The sequence below is a fragment of the Stegastes partitus genome, unplaced genomic scaffold (assembly GCF_000690725.1).
Source record: "Stegastes partitus isolate 25-593 unplaced genomic scaffold, Stegastes_partitus-1.0.2 Scaffold247, whole genome shotgun sequence".
Taxonomy (NCBI): Eukaryota; Metazoa; Chordata; class Actinopteri; family Pomacentridae; genus Stegastes; species Stegastes partitus.
In genome coordinates, this window is record NW_007577978.1 from 571,298 (window position 1) to 588,136 (window position 16,839).

The 16,839-nt window shown below is 40.6% G+C and overlaps 1 protein-coding gene across 2 annotated transcripts in view; it reads right to left on the reverse strand.

Annotated features, from left to right (window-relative positions):
• Positions 1-16,445, reverse strand: part of il17rel (interleukin 17 receptor E-like) — a 20,318-nt gene extending 3,873 nt beyond the window's left edge. The window contains exons 1-15 of one of the 2 annotated variants that reach the window (XM_008281837.1): positions 16,206-16,445; positions 12,493-12,814; positions 9,786-9,813; positions 8,954-9,103; positions 7,131-7,237; positions 6,633-6,747; positions 6,350-6,394; positions 5,579-5,718; positions 4,852-4,923; positions 4,692-4,746; positions 4,434-4,597; positions 3,547-3,591; positions 1,190-1,247; positions 933-1,078; positions 139-198 (exon numbers count right to left, since the gene is read on the reverse strand). In XM_008281837.1, the coding sequence (XP_008280059.1) occupies positions 139-198; positions 933-1,078; positions 1,190-1,247; positions 3,547-3,591; positions 4,434-4,597; positions 4,692-4,746; positions 4,852-4,923; positions 5,579-5,718; positions 6,350-6,394; positions 6,633-6,747; positions 7,131-7,237; positions 8,954-9,103; positions 9,786-9,813; positions 12,493-12,603 (1,296 nt within the window). In that variant the 5' untranslated portion in view covers positions 12,604-12,814; positions 16,206-16,445. Of the gene's footprint in view, positions 1-138; positions 199-932; positions 1,079-1,189; positions 1,248-3,546; positions 3,592-4,433; positions 4,598-4,691; positions 4,747-4,851; positions 4,924-5,578; positions 5,719-6,349; positions 6,395-6,632; positions 6,748-7,130; positions 7,238-8,953; positions 9,104-9,785; positions 9,814-12,492; positions 12,979-16,205 lie in introns of those variants that run through there. The other variant, XM_008281836.1, reaches the window with a different exon arrangement.
• Between the last annotated feature and the right edge of the window lie 394 nt (positions 16,446-16,839).

Consider the following 16,839-nt stretch of genomic DNA (forward strand, 5'->3'; position numbering starts at 1 on the left):
AAAGTCTGATTTAATTGACCTTGATTCAGGGTTGAAAGGCAATAAAAGGGGAAAACTTCCGAGGCGGGCTTAACACTTTTTATAGGCACCGTAAATGTACAATAACACGCAGTTACCTCAAATGATCTGCAAACATACCTGGAGGCAAGAGCCGCACAGTTCCCCCGCCAGCTCCAGGTCAACTGCTTTGTGTTTCTCCTGAGAAAAAAAAACATACGTTGTTTTTGTTCTTATGTTCTTAACATCTTGTCCTGCAGGTAAGTTGGAAGTCGTAGCGATTCCTGCTACCAACCGTGTCAGAGCCAGCACAGGAGATGGATGACTGCCTGATAATAAGAGTGCATATAACTGAGATATCTAAAAACATGTTGTTGCACATTTTATCTGATTGATGTGTTGGCAGACACCTTGTTATTGCTATAATTCATAATTTTAAGGGGTAATTTGCAACCTTATTGCACTGTAGATAAGAAAAACTAGGTTAATGTTTCAACACCTTGGAGAAAATCGCTTCCTGGAAAAAAGGAAACAGACAGCAAACAGTGATCCATTAGAACAGGGGTGGGCGATCCTGGTCCTCGAGGGTCACAGTCCTGCATGTTTTAGATGTTTCCCCTCTTCCAACACACCTGATTCAAATGATCAGCTCATCATCGAGCTCTGCAGAAGCCTGATAACGATCCTGATCATGTGAATCAGGTGTGTTGGAAGAGGGAAACATGTGGCCCTCGAGGATCAGGATTGCCCACCCGTGTATTAGAAGAAGCTCACTGGTGTAAACATGCAGGGCCTGAGGTCATCGTATATATGCAGCTTTAAAGTTACGTTGCACATCTAAACTTAGATCAACACCAAGTGAGGGATTATCTTTTGGAATCTCCCGTGCTGCCAGTGATTCACAACTATTATAGTGGCAGGTGCGTGACACTTACCACGTGCACAGTGTGCGTTTTAGTGACGGGACAATCAGATGAACCTGCAGACTTCACACACAGACCCACAGAAAACGTGGCAGTAATCTGCGATGACATCTTCACTTCTTCGTGCCCATGTTGTCTCGTCTCAGTCACCTCCCATGCTGGAAATCATTGTACAGGTATCACAGGTGATGCATTAAACAACATTACGTAAGGTCTGTAAAGTCTGTAACAAACACGGATGTAAAATGACGTATGAGGATATGTGGTACCTTGAAATCTCCCATCAGCAAAAGGGCACTTGGTCCAGGAATCAGAGCCGGCAGTAAACTGAGGAAGACATTACAATTATATAAGGGCTCCTAATCCAGCAGTTATATAAAACAATACCAGCTGATTCTAAGAAAAAGGTGACAATGCTCATCAGGAAGCCCAATAAGGACGTAACCTACGTGACCTTTACCACTGCGTAAAACTGTAGATTACAATACTTCTGCTTTGTGTTTAGGTTCCCAGTTAACGGCTGAAATTAGCAAGAATACACAAGTATTGAACAAAGTTTCCTGTTTTGTTTGGTTTTTAGCGTTACTTTAATTAACATGTGGCAACGCTCAGAAGTGGAAATAAAAAGAAGAAGATAAACCAATGGGTGTCACATTAAAGGAAACCCTGAACACTTGCATTATATCCGAGTTGACAAGTTGAGTATTTTGTCTCAAAAACAACAACAAAAAAAGAAACACTTTAGAAAGACTATATTGAAAATACAGGCACCAAAGAAGAAACTTAATGCAGCAAAAGTGACAATGAATTGGCGAACTTGTTGTCATTGAAACAAAACTGAGTACACTTATGTAGCCAGATTGAATATGGCTACAAAATGGACTATGAAAACCAGAACTTTCCCAGTTTTGAACCAATGGACTGTGTTTTTCATGTGGAGCGATGATGCAGACATGCAGACAGACAAACGCTTGCCAGAGAAACTAAAATAATCTGATTGTGAGACTTCAGGATTACGGGAAAGGATGCAGAAAGGTCACAGTGGCAGCAGTAATTAGGAGGTAAAGAACAAGCCACAGTACCGCTAATCAGTGCTGCAGTTGCCTTCCTATTAAAATGACGTTGTGCACTACTTTCCGACTTGGCACAGGACTTATCAGTGGGAATTTGGCAATTCGGTGAGAGCTCAGACGGTGGAAAGAGCAATGTCTACCACCAAGCTCTGCGAAAGGCATCCATGAAACAAAAACAACCTTGTTCGGAACAATACTCTAAGATTAAACTTTCCCAAATAACATGAAAGGAAGCCTGATGAATACTGGGGGCACATTCTTTTTTTCAGATGAGACCAAGATACATTTTATGGCTTCAGATTAGTCCTGTGAGTTCGGCATGAACGTGGGTCCGCATGAGAACAAAAGGTGGGATAATGTTTGTAGATGGCATCCTGAATGTCTGTGGATATGGTACCAAAATATGAGCTGACAAGATGAGTCATACTCAGAAGCTTGGTAAAACACGACTATTCGAGCATGATAGCGATCCAAAAGACACTGCCAATACGTGAAACCTATGACCGCGCCAAGTATGCCGTCTGACTTGAATCCAAAAGAACGCTTCCCCAGGGGGCATTTTAAAGAGGGAGGCAAAGAGCAACTGAAAAAAAAAACATGCCTCTAAATGTGGCAGGACAATTCTTCAGAAATCTGGTACCCTCCATGCCAAGAACCATTGAGTCTGTCATCAACAATAAGGGTGAAAGATGTTGATCTCTGTAACAAAAGTTGCACTAACTTCTGCTCCATTAAACTCCTACTGTTGGGCCTGTATTGGTGATATAGTAAATCTAAGCTGTTATATTTTATTTCTACACAAGGGCCCTTTTACATAGAAGTAATGAAAACGCTGAGACATGACACCATTTTGAATCATATGACATTTAAGTGATAGTGCCGATACAAAGCGGGAAACTAGCACCAGGTTGTTTAGCTCACAAGTGAGCTAGAAATCGTTAGCCCAGTAAACTAGGCTAACTGGCAGCTGGCAGTAGCTAGTATTGGCCTGGCTTTGCTCCAGCGACACTAAATCCGTCGACCAGCATAACTAGGGCCTTTACGAAAGCAGCACAAACTCGAGGATGTTGCTGGTTTCAGGAAAGAGTCTGACACACAGACACAGATAAAATCACAATGTGACCTATTATACACTTCCATTCCTGTTACTCTAATCTAGGCTAGCTGCTAAGCTAAGCTAGGTGGCTTCTGGCAGTAGCTTCATGTACAGACATGAAAGACTGGAATTAATATTCTTATTCAGCTCTCAGGAAGCACAGGATTTTATTATTAATTTTGGCATGTGTCAAAATGTCAAACTATACCCTGACAACTGAGCTTAGTATTTTTGAACTGACGCTTAGTTCTAGCCTGGAGGAAATGAGGAGCATCTGTTACCAGATACAAGGACAGGTAAATCAAGGTTACAAAAGGAAGAAGAACACATGTGCCGTAAGTGATGAGTTACCTGTACTATATAAAACAGTGGCCTTGGTCAAACCCTGACATTTATTTTAGTCCCATTGTTTCTGTACAGGGAACTAAAAGACAAAAGATGGGAAAGTGATCATTACCTTCACGCACAGCTGAGGGTGTGGATCCACTTTTGTAAATGTTAGCTGAAAAGCATTGACAAAGAAAACCATCGTTAATTACATACCAGTGCACAAAAAGTAACCATTGACGTGGATGTCTGGCTCAAACAGACTACACATGCTATCTGGGTTAAATTGCTTTTTGGGTCGTTTTGATTCAGCTTTCAGAAAACAAAGACTCTGCGTCACCGGCTATTTTTAAATTAACACAGAATTCCCTTCTCAGGTGACTGGCCACCGGGCTTAAGGTATCGGCCAAGGATTTTCAGCTGATCAGGTTTCCTCATTGCTCTATTGTGACTGTTACATCATCATCTGATCAGGTACACCTTATAATACCAAGGTAATGTGACATTTAGGTGGAACTCATGTTCACCTTGAGTCATTTCCAAAGAAAGTGTAATTCTGACTCTTTTGTATCTAGATTTCATGACAATTTGTGCAAGTTGAGCCTCACAAAGTCTCAAAGACTCCCGTAGTTGCCATGTTCCTCCTCTTTGTATACAGAATGCCGAGTCAGGAGGAAGACGTTGACAGATTTATTTCATACTTGGCTTATTGTGCCAACAGCTGATATCGCAAGGCACAATTACGTCAATCAATCACAAGAAAGTTTCCATTAATTCCTGACACTTATTACAAATGTGGGTAATATTTTAAGGGTAGTGACTAAGCTGTGAGACGTGACCAGGCTCCAGTCAGTCTGGTTTTTGAACTCGATGTCTCATAAGCAACATCCTTTTTGTGTTGTAGATCTGGCAGGCCTACACTGTATTGCATTCCAAGTGATTTGTGACCCCAACCGGCAGCTAGAAGCATTGAAAGCTAAAAACAGCTCACTTCTTCCACATTATAAAGGCTTATACCTTCTCCCTGCTGACATTCTGGGAGGACTGAGGCAGATCCAAACAGACGCCGTCCTCTCGTTTCTGACACAATGCAGCCACAGCAGTGATCGGACAAGAAGGTTCCCACAACAGAGTCTCCTCCAGTGGGTCAAAGGTAATTCCAGACCAAAGTTCCTCCACATCTGGAGACAGATAAGTTCATAGTGTTTTTGCAATGGTACGATATGTTATCAGTCTTCACTATGAAATCCTTTTAAACGCGATCGAGCGACTCACGGTCTTTGAATGGGCAGAGCTGAACTCTAGGGGCGTCCATCACTGCTGACCAACCCTGTAGGGAATATATTAATGAGTGTCTGAAGTTTAAGGCATTTTGCGTAACTGATTACAAGCAGAAACAGATGCTGACAACCAGGAGCGTCAGCAGAAACTTTACCTCGATGCAGAGGCAGGGCAAAGGTCGAGAGTATGGGAGGATGACGCTCTTTATGGGTTGCTCCTTCTTTATCTGCAGCATGAGCAATAATACAAACATTTATCCATCTTTACTTTGACCTAATGTATCTGCCAGGAAAATTCTTGTGTCGTGTGGTTGATAAGCCACGTCTCTGCAGGTATGAGCAAGCTGTGAGACTTTACAAACTGAGAATCCATAAGGGAACAGTTCTTCTATGACACAGAGGATTCTGTACATTCCTGGATGTCAGTATAGGTGAGTCACTGAGTGAGTAGATTTGATCTTACAACGTGAATGACCTGATGAGTCATTTGGAGGGCCCTTTCACGTCAGTAGCATGACTGGCCACGTTGCTTGAAACTGAAAAGGGATGCTTCTCTTTAAGCTTCCCTACTTTAAATAAGGTTGTTTTAGGATAATCAGTAATTTATCGGAGACTAAAAAGTGCAAACTAACAACCAGTTCAGAGTCTCCAACTCAGCAAACTTGTCACTGCTAAGGAACATTCAACCAACCCAGACTTCTCAAAACAGCGGCAACCATATCTCATCAAGGCAAATAATGTATGTGTGTGTTGTGTATTTAGATTTTTCTGGCACTGTTCTATGGTGCAAGATCTGGTTGTCCCTTTGCATTTCTCTGTTTCTCACAAATCCAACACAAAAAGTCATTCTTATTCTCATTTCCAATAAATAAGGGGACTAACCAGTGTATTGGCTCCTGTGCCAATGCAGATGAAATTCTTGTGGCACAGACGGACGTGGTAGTCTTGATCGTCAAGCATGTCTGACACTTGGACGCTCAGCTCTTTTCTCTCCGAGTTGACATTGTACGACAGTCTACCAGCTGAAAGAGACAAATGGAAACAATCAGACAAGATAATTTGAGGAAAAAATCCCCCTCCGATTAAACAGCTGAACGCCCAAGCTCGCCAAGATCTTCATCTGAAACCACAGCCAAGTCTAAGCTCAAATACTTCATCAAGAAACAAACCCAAACAAACCCTCAGCTTGAAGCGGAGTCTGTAAAAAAGAAAAAATCCTGTATCGTCAGTGCAACCATGAAGCCATTAGTGACTTAGCTGCAACCAAATTTGGACTGCAGGCAGTGTTTACACACAGACGATAGTCAATACACTTTGTTTTGTCTTCATTTATGACTGAGGCCCTTATAGTTGTGTCATATCGCACAGAGACCCTCTTGAGTTTTCTATGCATGACTGTACTGTTTCCACAGAGGTGCAGGACTTTATACTGCAGGGAAAAATGAGTCTACAGTGAGTCAAAATGTGACCACAGCAAAAACAAAAATGTTCAGAAACTGCTTAAAATTCAGGGGGTCGAATTGTTTGTTGACATATAGAATTAAAAAAAAGAAAAAGGGAACTGATGTCTCATAAAAATGTATGTTAGACGTAGCCATGCATTGCTTAGTTAATGCAAAAAAATATATATTGAAAATTAAAACATGTGCTTACTGATGCAATCTGGGACGTGTCTTCTCAAATCCTCCCTGATGCATCCTGTGGAGACATAATGGCATGACATAACTCTACCAGGCCTTTACATAGATGCCATATACTAGGTTTTTGTCCATGTGAATCATTTACTTTCATCCCTACATAACTGGGAATCACTGTTTCTATCCGTCACAAGGAAATACGAGGTGGGTTACAAAACACCACTCACTGACTTTAGTTATTCTCCAGCTACACTCATGTGCATGCGTGCACAATCATGCGTACATGGGTGTATTATTACCTGGAGCTTTGTAGGTGCCAGTCCAGGTTAAGCCACAGTAGCTTGGTACAGTTTTCACAGTAACTTGCACTTGTTGGTTTGGAGAAATGTCAGTGCAGTCGTTCTCAACTTCGACCTTCAGGAAAAGAAAACGGTCATGTGTCTGCCAATATGCCATCATGGAAGCTGTTGTGTATGCTTGGACCAATATTAACTTAAAATAAAGCTAGCTCTATTTCATAGGTTGTACATGTTGTGTAAGAAATGCACCACTAATCAAAATAATTGCCAACTTTTAGGTGCATTTCTAAAAGGAAACCTCACTTATTCACCCAACTCATTCAGCTGATAGACAAACAAAGCATTTCAGATGTTACAAAAAACTCCCCTATGTCCATTTTCTTGTTTTTAATATGGGTTTACTTTAACAGAAAAGTCACTCTTGTGTCAAACTCTGAATTAAATTTTAACCAAATGTCTAAAAGTGTGCTCAGTGATGCCAGTGCTGTTGACAGTTACCTGCAGTCCAGACATCTTTGCTCTTGATGCTTTTGTGAAGCTGAAAATTTGGCAGTTTGTCATCATCCCTGAGGCCACGGTGCAAACAGACACACCATGTATGGAATCTGTGGGAGAAGAAAAGAAAATGTCTTAACGTCAGAAGCCGTACGTCATGGGAACAATTCTCAAACAGTAGCTTTTAATCTGTCAGCTAACCATTCAAAAACTGTTCATGCCCTTCTGTTGTGTGTGCGTGTGTTTGTTTGCATAACACACACATAAGTTTGGGTGTTGGGCAGGAAGAACTGCCCTGGTGAGAGTTTATTGATCGGACTACAGACTCATTTAGGATCAAAGGGGTTTCCCCATTCCAGCCCTGGCGGTAAGGAAATCTACTGACTTGGAGCTACCTTGTATTTTCACCCAAATCTTATCAGAGTGTTGTCAGCAGAATCGGGAACATGAAATGTCTATTGACATATCAACGGGTGTAAAAGCAGAAGTTTAGTCATGGCCAGCGTTAGGTTTTGTGAATGAAACTTCCTTCACCTGCAAATGCCTTTGAATGCGTCATCAGAGATAATGACTAGTAACCATGACTAGTCTCCATGTTGGCTTGACAACACCCAGAGAGCTGCATTTGCTACTTCCTTATCAAGGCAAGGTTAAAAAACAGTACAGTCACAACTTCTGTAAGTGCAAAGGGCAGCCTCGGTGTAGATAATGTGCATTAATCCTGCAAAACAAAGATGCTGGGGACGAACCTTGAAGCAATAACCATGCAATATATAAACCTGAATATGACATTACTCCTGCAGCAGCCACCAAACTAGAGAGAGTTTCTCTATTATTCCATCAACCTTCAAGCTATCAGTTCACTACTATTCATGACATTTAACTCACCTCAAAACATGATTATTTGCAGAACTTGTTGCATCAGGCTACTTTATTGACTCTGCACCACTTCATGAAAGCTGCCTTCAAACTGTTCTAACTGCACCACACCTGTATCTGTGTTGAACACGTGTTAAACTGAAAACGAGACACTGCAGTTTTTACAAACAGCAAGTCTGTGTATTTGCCGACTAAGCACAGCTCCATGTGGTGATCTAAAACAAAATCCTCCCTTTGGTCAGCAAAGATAACGACATAAAAAAACACACTGGGGAGTTACTGGGAAGCGTGTGTTTTTCTGCTACTCTGATTCAGCCGAACTCCCCCTTAAACTAAAACAATCGGTCCTCGGAGTGCAAAAAGGTTGAACTGATATCAACCCAACTCCTGGTGAGGCATTATTAATGACATTTTGCACTCTGAATATCCTTTACTGGAGCACCAAAGTCCTACGTTGTTGGTTTCTACATACAATATTGTCTTTAGTCAAATGTCGTGTTCTACTTTTGTATACCAAGATGTTGTCTTTAGACATCGGTTATAGGACATGTATCATCCATAAAGTCCATGGTTGAGCAAACTATCTGGATGGATTCATATTTCAGCTGGAACTTCAGAAATGCTTCCTAGTTTTTGTCTGTTGATTATTGGGTATTATTGGATTCCAAAAAGCTAACGTGGTAGCTGTTCATCCAACCTGTGGATGTTTGAATGGTCACAGTAGGAGAAGCACTGACTGGATGGAAGCTTAAAGGTTTTTTCTTTTTTAGCTCCATTCCATTTACTTGTTTGGTCAAAAGCTGTATAGAAGATTTGACTTTCATTCATGGTGAAGACACAATGTGGTGCAGATGGTTATGTACCTCCAGCACTGCAGTAACTGTAGCATTTCTATCAGCCACAGCTCTCTCGTGTTAATTGTATGTTAATCCACCACGTTTACATACCAGCAAGGTGTAAAGCCGTTTTGATTCTGAGGTGCAGCGAGCACTTCTGCCTCCCTTCACACCTCATCACTGTGGAGAGGCTGACGTTGTGGAGCACAGAGCTGGTGTTGAGGCCTCCAGGAGGGTTCTGGCACGGCGGATGAAACCAATCTACATGGAACAGAAGACGGGAATAGTGTTATTCTTCCAGAGCCTGGGATGATTGTTTTGGAGATGTGATGTTCCTGTGATACACCCAGTGACGTAGCAAAAACGTTGTTGAGCTTTGTGCCAGTTACAATGTGGGGTGTGTGCCTTCTCGAGAAAAAGGCCGACATGCCAAACAAAGGCTCAGCGTGTGGTCCTAATGAGGTGTTTAAACTCTGCTTTTGTCCATTTTGTTCTTCATACAGAACAAAACACACAGACGTTTCCTCCCTCATTGTCAACCGCAGCTTCAGCATTTCTATTCTTCAAAATCCCATTTTTGATCTCTTCTGCTTCATTTTATACAATGACTGTGGCTGAATGGATTATTCTGGCAGCCACCTATCTGTCTGCTGTGTTTTGTTTGGCAGGTGTAGAATAAAATATCAGGCCTTTGTTTTCACTACATATTGTTTATGCTCTAAAAGCTTCTCATACTTTATGATAGGTGGGGCACGCTTTTATCCTCTACAATGATTTACGTGTTTTAATTGAGTTTGGTCTTAATGAGGGTTTTTAAATAACTTTTCAACCCTGTATTGAAAGCAATTCGGAACACTAAAGCTATTGTCTACAGCAGCGTAAAAGCAAAACAGAACGAAACTCTTGTGCAGAAACATGGGCTGCAGGTGGGATCAGTACTCACAGTCTGGTTTGGTCTTGCAGTGAAGTCCCTGCAAGGAGAGACGGGGAAAAAAGAGGCGTTAAAATGAAATGCTCTTCTGCAGATTTCAAGTAGGACTTTCATCGAAGAGGTCATTCTTAACAAAGGGTGGTGGCTCTGCGGGACAGGGAATTCCCAAACAGTGAGCTTTTTACATCCTCATTGCTCCTTCAACCAAATCCAGCCTATTTTTCTTATCTACCATGAGTAGATAAATCTAGTCATGCTATGGTGTGATGATATTTTGTAATCAGTTGCTTCACTTGGGCTCTCCAAATCTACAACTGCAACACAGTTGTCTGTGGCAAATGAACAGGAGGTGAAATGGCACACAGAGATGCCAATCACGCCAAACTGTGCATCACTTCATTAGATATAATTTGATTCGGCTCACATCCAAAACTTCTTCAACTGCATACCTGTTACCAGCTGTGGCAGCTGGAATTTTTTTCTTCCTTGTGAGTCACTGAGTGCACGGGTGTGTGTCGTCATGGCAAAATTTGGTCCTGGGATGGTAAATGATTGGCACTTTTATTGCACCTTAGCTAGATTTGACAAAACACTTTGTTTCTCATTTAAATGTTCACAGACATGCTAATGGTGGCAGAGCTACAGTGCAAGGTGCTCTCCTGCCACCGGGAGCAACGTAGGGGTAGTTGAATGGCCAAGGTTCAAACCGCCAACCTTGTGATTAGTGGACAACCTGCTAACACAAAGGCGATGTTGAGCACTTTGGCACCCATTTCTAAAACTACCTATGTGTTTGTGGACACAAAAATTCCTATTACCTCCCACACACCCTGCTATTGGCATCAACGCCCTATCACACTGGAACTTGTTCTATGGCACTCATCTGGATTGTTTTCTCCTGACTAGATCCTTACTTGTGTTGGATCTGCTCTTAGATGTACGCTGCTTTGGATAAAAGCGTCTGCTAAATGAAATTGTAGAATTTTGTCAACACGACAACATTACAATTGTGCTAGGTCACAAAGGTGTGCAGCTGACGTCACAATGAAGGCCAAGTCCCAAGATGAACGTGGTCCGACTCAGGAACTCATGTAAAACTGCAGTGACTACTCAGCACTCATGGGTCACAACCGTAGACTGGTTTTAGAGATGGATAAACCCTACTTGATGCTGCTGATTGGTTTCTTGAACATTGGTTTTGAAGCTCAGTATGTTGGTTCTGGCTTTTGCCATCTTGGCAGCACCTGACTCCTCCTTACTCGTGGCTAACAAAAAAATGAGCAGGTGTGAGTGGAGCAGCACCCCCCTGCGATCCAAAATAGCCACCTCCATAATAATGCATAACTTTGAGCCTTAATACAGCTTAAACAGGTGAGTTATGTAAAAATCCACCACCTGTGCAGTTGTCTTTAGTGGTAAATTTAGTTGTTGAGACCAAAGCTGTTTTCTCTACAAAGCTGTAAACATTTTTATATCTGCTGTGAAGTTGAGTATTTTAACATGGGGCTCAACAGGGGAAAGAGCCAGCCTCTAGTGGCCATTCCAGGAACTGCAGTTTTCAGCAGTTCCGCGTTCACTTCATTTTTCAGCGGTGGAGATTGCCACTGAGTCGGAACATCAACATGTTAGCAGGTATCACGTTTTGTGCGATGCCATCACAAGATGCTCTGTAGTTTATTCAGGGGCCAGAAAATACACCCTGCGAAAAAATATTCCGGATATTCATGTGTTTGTTATTCTTGCACCAAGTGATAACTAACAGTGTCAGAGTATGGCCTCACTTTTCTGACATGGAGAATGTAACAGTATCACTGAATGAGTCACAGTTCTTGCATTGTGTGATTTGATATCTCTTTTCTAAGAAGCATCATTCTCAGCTTGACAGTGTATGAGGTAAGTCACATTGCCTCATAGATATTATGAATGTCAACATAACTCATGTTTGAGCTTCATAGTTAATAGATATCTGGAGGATATTTTGGGGATTTGGAGGTCAGCTGCTACAACAAGACAATGGTTAGTGACTTGGCGCACATATACATGTAGAAACTTGCAAAAGAGATAAAAGGTGTAGTTATAATAATATGAGTTCAGATTTATTTTCAACCTGCTGACAAAAGACTAGCCACAGTGTTCCTTGTCCTTACTCCACCCAGAAAGATTTGAAACTGTTTCCTCCTTAGATTCCAGTCAATGATTAAATGGTAATACTACAGTTTCTTTTTATTGTACATATGTGTAAAAAAATAAAATAAAATAAAATAAAAAAAAGTCTACACACCAGCTTTTCAAAATAAGAAAATTCTTTGCAAGATGTGTCCTGAAAAAAATGTCTAAATTTAAATTGACTCAATTGATGGGTCAGAAACTGGCTTTACAGTTATTATTTGAGAGCCTTTAATCTCAACTGAAGTGGACTCAAGCCTTCACGGAAATCCAAACTCATTAAAACCATATAGAAACAAATACTGAAACTGGAACTTTCAGTATCTGTCAGTGTGCAGGTGGTGCTGCAGTCGTAGCTGTAGAGATATCACAGATATCACTGGATATCACTGGAGACAATAAAATGATATCAGCAGTATAAGTACTTTTGCTGTAAGAGTCATGCAATATTAGCAGCAGAACAAACAAAAAAGCAGCATGTGTTAATAACAGACAGGACATTGCCACAGTGAGTAGCTCAGTGATATGAGTGCTGCTGATGATGTAGGTTTACCTGAGAACACCTTGTCTGGCATCTGTCAATCCTCTCTAGTTGTGAGTTGCTTTCTGCTGCAGCTAGACCCCAGCAGCAGTGAGACATCAGCAGGAACACCAGCAGGATCATTTTTACCAGCCAACTTCTTCTTCTGCTACTCTGCTTCTCCAGGTACTGTCTTCTTCTTCTTCTTCCTTTTACTCCTTGTCTTTTCCTCCTTCTTGTCCTGGCTGGGCTGACTTGGCAGGGTCAGATGAGGTTCAGCAGAGAGTCTGACAGGCAGCCGGATGGCGAGGAGGCTTGTCTGTGTTTACTCAGGGTGATGGTATCCCTCTGTGTGCTTTGCAGTGAGCACACACAGTGAATGACTGCTGCTGAAACACTGGATTCAGATATTTCTTTTTTGGGAGGCGGAGCAAAATCATGAGGGCTTTTCCACTGTAGCACTTCCAATAAGGTTGAAATGTGATGTTCCAATAATGGACATCCTCTTTTCTTCAATATCTTTCAGTTGAATACGCCACTTATGACATACTATTTGACTTTTGACGCAATTAAATCTGAAATATTACAGAATCCCAGGCGTCAAATACACACACTTTTTATTGTGAAATTCAATGTCAGAGAATAACAATATACCTGTGCACATCTAACCCGTTGTTGTAAATGCAGTCATCCTGCAGTTTAATCCAGCCCAGTCAGAGACAACTGAGTGGACTGAAGCTTAATACGAGCATCGCAGTCTTTATACCGCGCTCACCTGTTCAGCCTCAAACACAATAGAATGTTGAGATTAAGAAAAGCTACCGAAAGAAAAGAATAAAAGCACTTTGGGTGCATTAAAAGATCATGTTTGGTAGCTTTCGGTTGGATCACCTGAATTATCCATTAGTCATAACAGTGACCACTAACATTTAGTTTCCTGATAGCCTGAATTCAACTTCCCCTTGGTCTTTCACTGCATTCCCTTACATGGGCAAAATCCTGCGGTGCTGAAGTTAACTAGAAGGTCGCTGTCCTTTATGGTATTTACACTCACAGTTCCTGATTTTGGGGCCACTTGGCGACAGTGGAAACAACCTGCAAACAAAACACTAACACTGCCGCATTTTTGGGTTTATGTGGTCTTAGAATACAGTTCCCTGTTTATAATATCTAGTAGATGCGACATTTGCATGTTTCTGATGGCATGGCATATGTAAAGCCAACATTCACTCCTAGAAGATGGTTGGAGACTCATACTGTATACTGTATATATAACTTATCTTATTTTATATTTAAATCTCTTCTATTTTTTTTATTTCTTTGCTCTTTATTTTGTTCTTTATTCTATGTTGCACTGAAGGAGCTGCTCTTAATCTCATTGTACATGTGTATAGTGACAATAAAGGCATTCTATTCTAAAAAAAAACTATAGATTTTAGCTGAAACAATTTAATTTTGGTAATACATTTTAACAACCTGATCATGTTTTATGTATTAGTCCCTTATATTTATTACATATATGGGATTTTTGACATCCTCTTGTTGTCTTGCTCTGTCATGTTACCCAACACTCTTCATATTACAAAACATACATTTCCCGCTAATTCTGACAAACTCCTCGGGCATGCCTTGCATTCTCAAACCATCCCCCTAGACACACTAATTTTCTACATCCTACTGAGCTTCCAACAAACAGCTTGTACGGCCAGGAGCATGAACATTCTGTTTCAGAGAGGAGTCACCCCAGGATAACGAGAAGAAAATCGGAACTTCCTGCAACTCCAATTCTAGGAAGGAGACATGATAAAGGAAATGCACCTCTATGCTAATCCCCTTGAAGGTTTTGATTGCAGGAAAACACTGCATAATGAAATTTGGGTCAATCCAGGTACTAAACGTGTGTACGGCGACTGCAAGAGCTTCACTTTCAGGTGCGTTTACTGTCAGGCTCTGCGCTTCTTTGAAATGCTGTTGTGCAACAACAACAGTGCGCAATGTCGTAAACTCAATTGAGACAGCTGATTAGTACCGCGTATGGTTTCATTCCAAGGTGAGTGCCGTGACTCATGATGGTCACGGCCTAAGGAATAGATGCTATCTGTTCGCTGTGTAAACACAGTTGTAAGAGTTTCTTTTAAAAGGATACACCTTCAGAAAAAACACTGGCAGACGCTGTCATCCAGTTACACGAGTGTCTAATAATAGCTTATTCAGATATGTTGTACTGAACCCACAGCAGACACACACACACACACGTGCCTGGTCAAAGTCAAATCACTTTTTGATGCAAATAGACTCCCTTAGTCAGGCAGGCTTAAATACGGAATCAAACAACAGGCAGCTGACTGGTTTTGCATATTTGGCACGAAGCTCGGTTTCTTTGAACTTCCTCGTTGAAAATGTTATTGAGATAAAACATTGACCTGAACTAGACCTGAAGGAAGATCGATGATTTTAAACCTGTTTGTTTTAGCGCTTCCTCAAGGGTCTTGTTACTCTTTTACAGGTGAGCGTATTGGATGGTCAGTATTGTTGCTTAAACTCCTCCATCCACTCCAGTGTAATGGCTCTATCTGCTGGGGTTAAGGTGCATTACAATACAGCTTTTTTTTTTCTCCACACTTCTCAAGTTAAAGACTGCAGCTTTCTGTAAGATAATAATGACGCTATATGGGTTAGAAGGCCATTAATAGTTAGTTGTGGGTTTGTATTAGGAACAACGGTTCACTTTTCCTGTCATAACTGCTGGTGATTCATTATAAAAAAAGCTCACAGAGCTCTCATTTATAGCCAGTTTTTATTGTGAGTCATTAATACGGGATTCCTCCTTTGCACTATAAAATCTGAATCAGAAATACTTTATTGATCCCCGAGGGGAAACTACTTATGTTGCAATAGCTCCCATTCAAAGTCTTAGAAATACAAACGGTACTAAAAATATATAAACACAAGTTGAAAAATATGTCCTAAAAATATAATAAAACTAGAAGCATAAAATGTAAAATGTGCATTTTTTTTTTAAATGTAAGTAAAACTGCAACATCAGGGGGAAATAAGCATCTGGTAAAAATGTAGTAATTTTTCATAATTACAGTTTATATCTAGATTTAATTTCACAGGATTGTATGGAGGTTTATGGGCTTTTGTTTTTTGTTTTTTTGCTTTTTAATGTTTATTTAAGAATATTTACAGTGACTACTATGAAATTACTGAAAATATATAATAATAAGGATAGCTAGACTGTATCTAATCTGCAGTATTCCACTTAAATGTCACTGTTTCATCAAATAAATAACGTTCTAAAACATTTGTAAATGTATTTTAGCTTTTTTTTATTTTTAAAAAACTTTTTTTTTCTTTACCAAAATCTGATTGAATGGTTATTTGAAGGTTTTTAATGTTAGTTTACATTAGACGTGTAAATTCATCGTCTGTTTTTGTAATCCTCCTGACATTTTCAAGAGCAAAACTGTAAATTATAGAGGGAAATTTCTTTTAAAACATTACTTTTTTTTGTTGTTTGTTTATCGGTGTTGCTTTTTTGTTTGTTTGTTTTTACAGTGTGGCATTTTCCAACATGTCTAAAGTTGTAAAAGTTCTTCTTAATCAGTAGGTTTTGATCTCAAACTTAAGCAGCTGAAGCAAAGATCTAGAAAACATCGTTGTTGCGTAAGACATTATACCCTCAGCCATCAAACATGATTTCAAGAAGAAGAAGGAAAAAGTGTTAAAGTTATTTTTCTTACCAGTGATCGTCCTCTTCAGTCTTTCTTCGGTCCTTCTTTCCTTGTTGAGTATCTACAGGAGAACTGTACGTGCGTTTCATCTGCACGCGGTCTATGTTTTGAGAACTTCGTCAGCCCCTATCCTGTCCTAAAAGATTAGTCTAATTGGCATCATCCTGCAACATCGCAAAAAGGAGAGGAGACCTTTTAGTTTTTAACGCCATGCTGCTGGTGAGCTGTTCTGCTGGGTGGGCTTCAGGAGACGCCCTCAGAGCTCTCTAGGCTCTGCCAAATGTTTCTGGACTTTTAAAAAGTCAAGCTGCAAACACATTTCTCAACATCATTCCTGACATAATCCTGCTATGTCGCAAGTCAGTCGACTCATGAGGTGGAACTGATGTCACGAATATTTTCATTTAGGAAGTTTGACATCTCAAACACGGCTCATGGAGTTGCAGGAGAGTTGGTGTTCAGTCACATTGAAGTGTGACAACTCAACAAATAAGGAACTGTGTTTTAGAGAAAGCCATCCTGTAACGTGGATGATGGAAATGAATCATAAAGTAGCACGTGATCACTTGATTCTACCCTGTCTTACATTTTGACATAGTGATATTGCAGCAGTGAGTAGAACTTGAAAGGCTGGCGGGAAAAA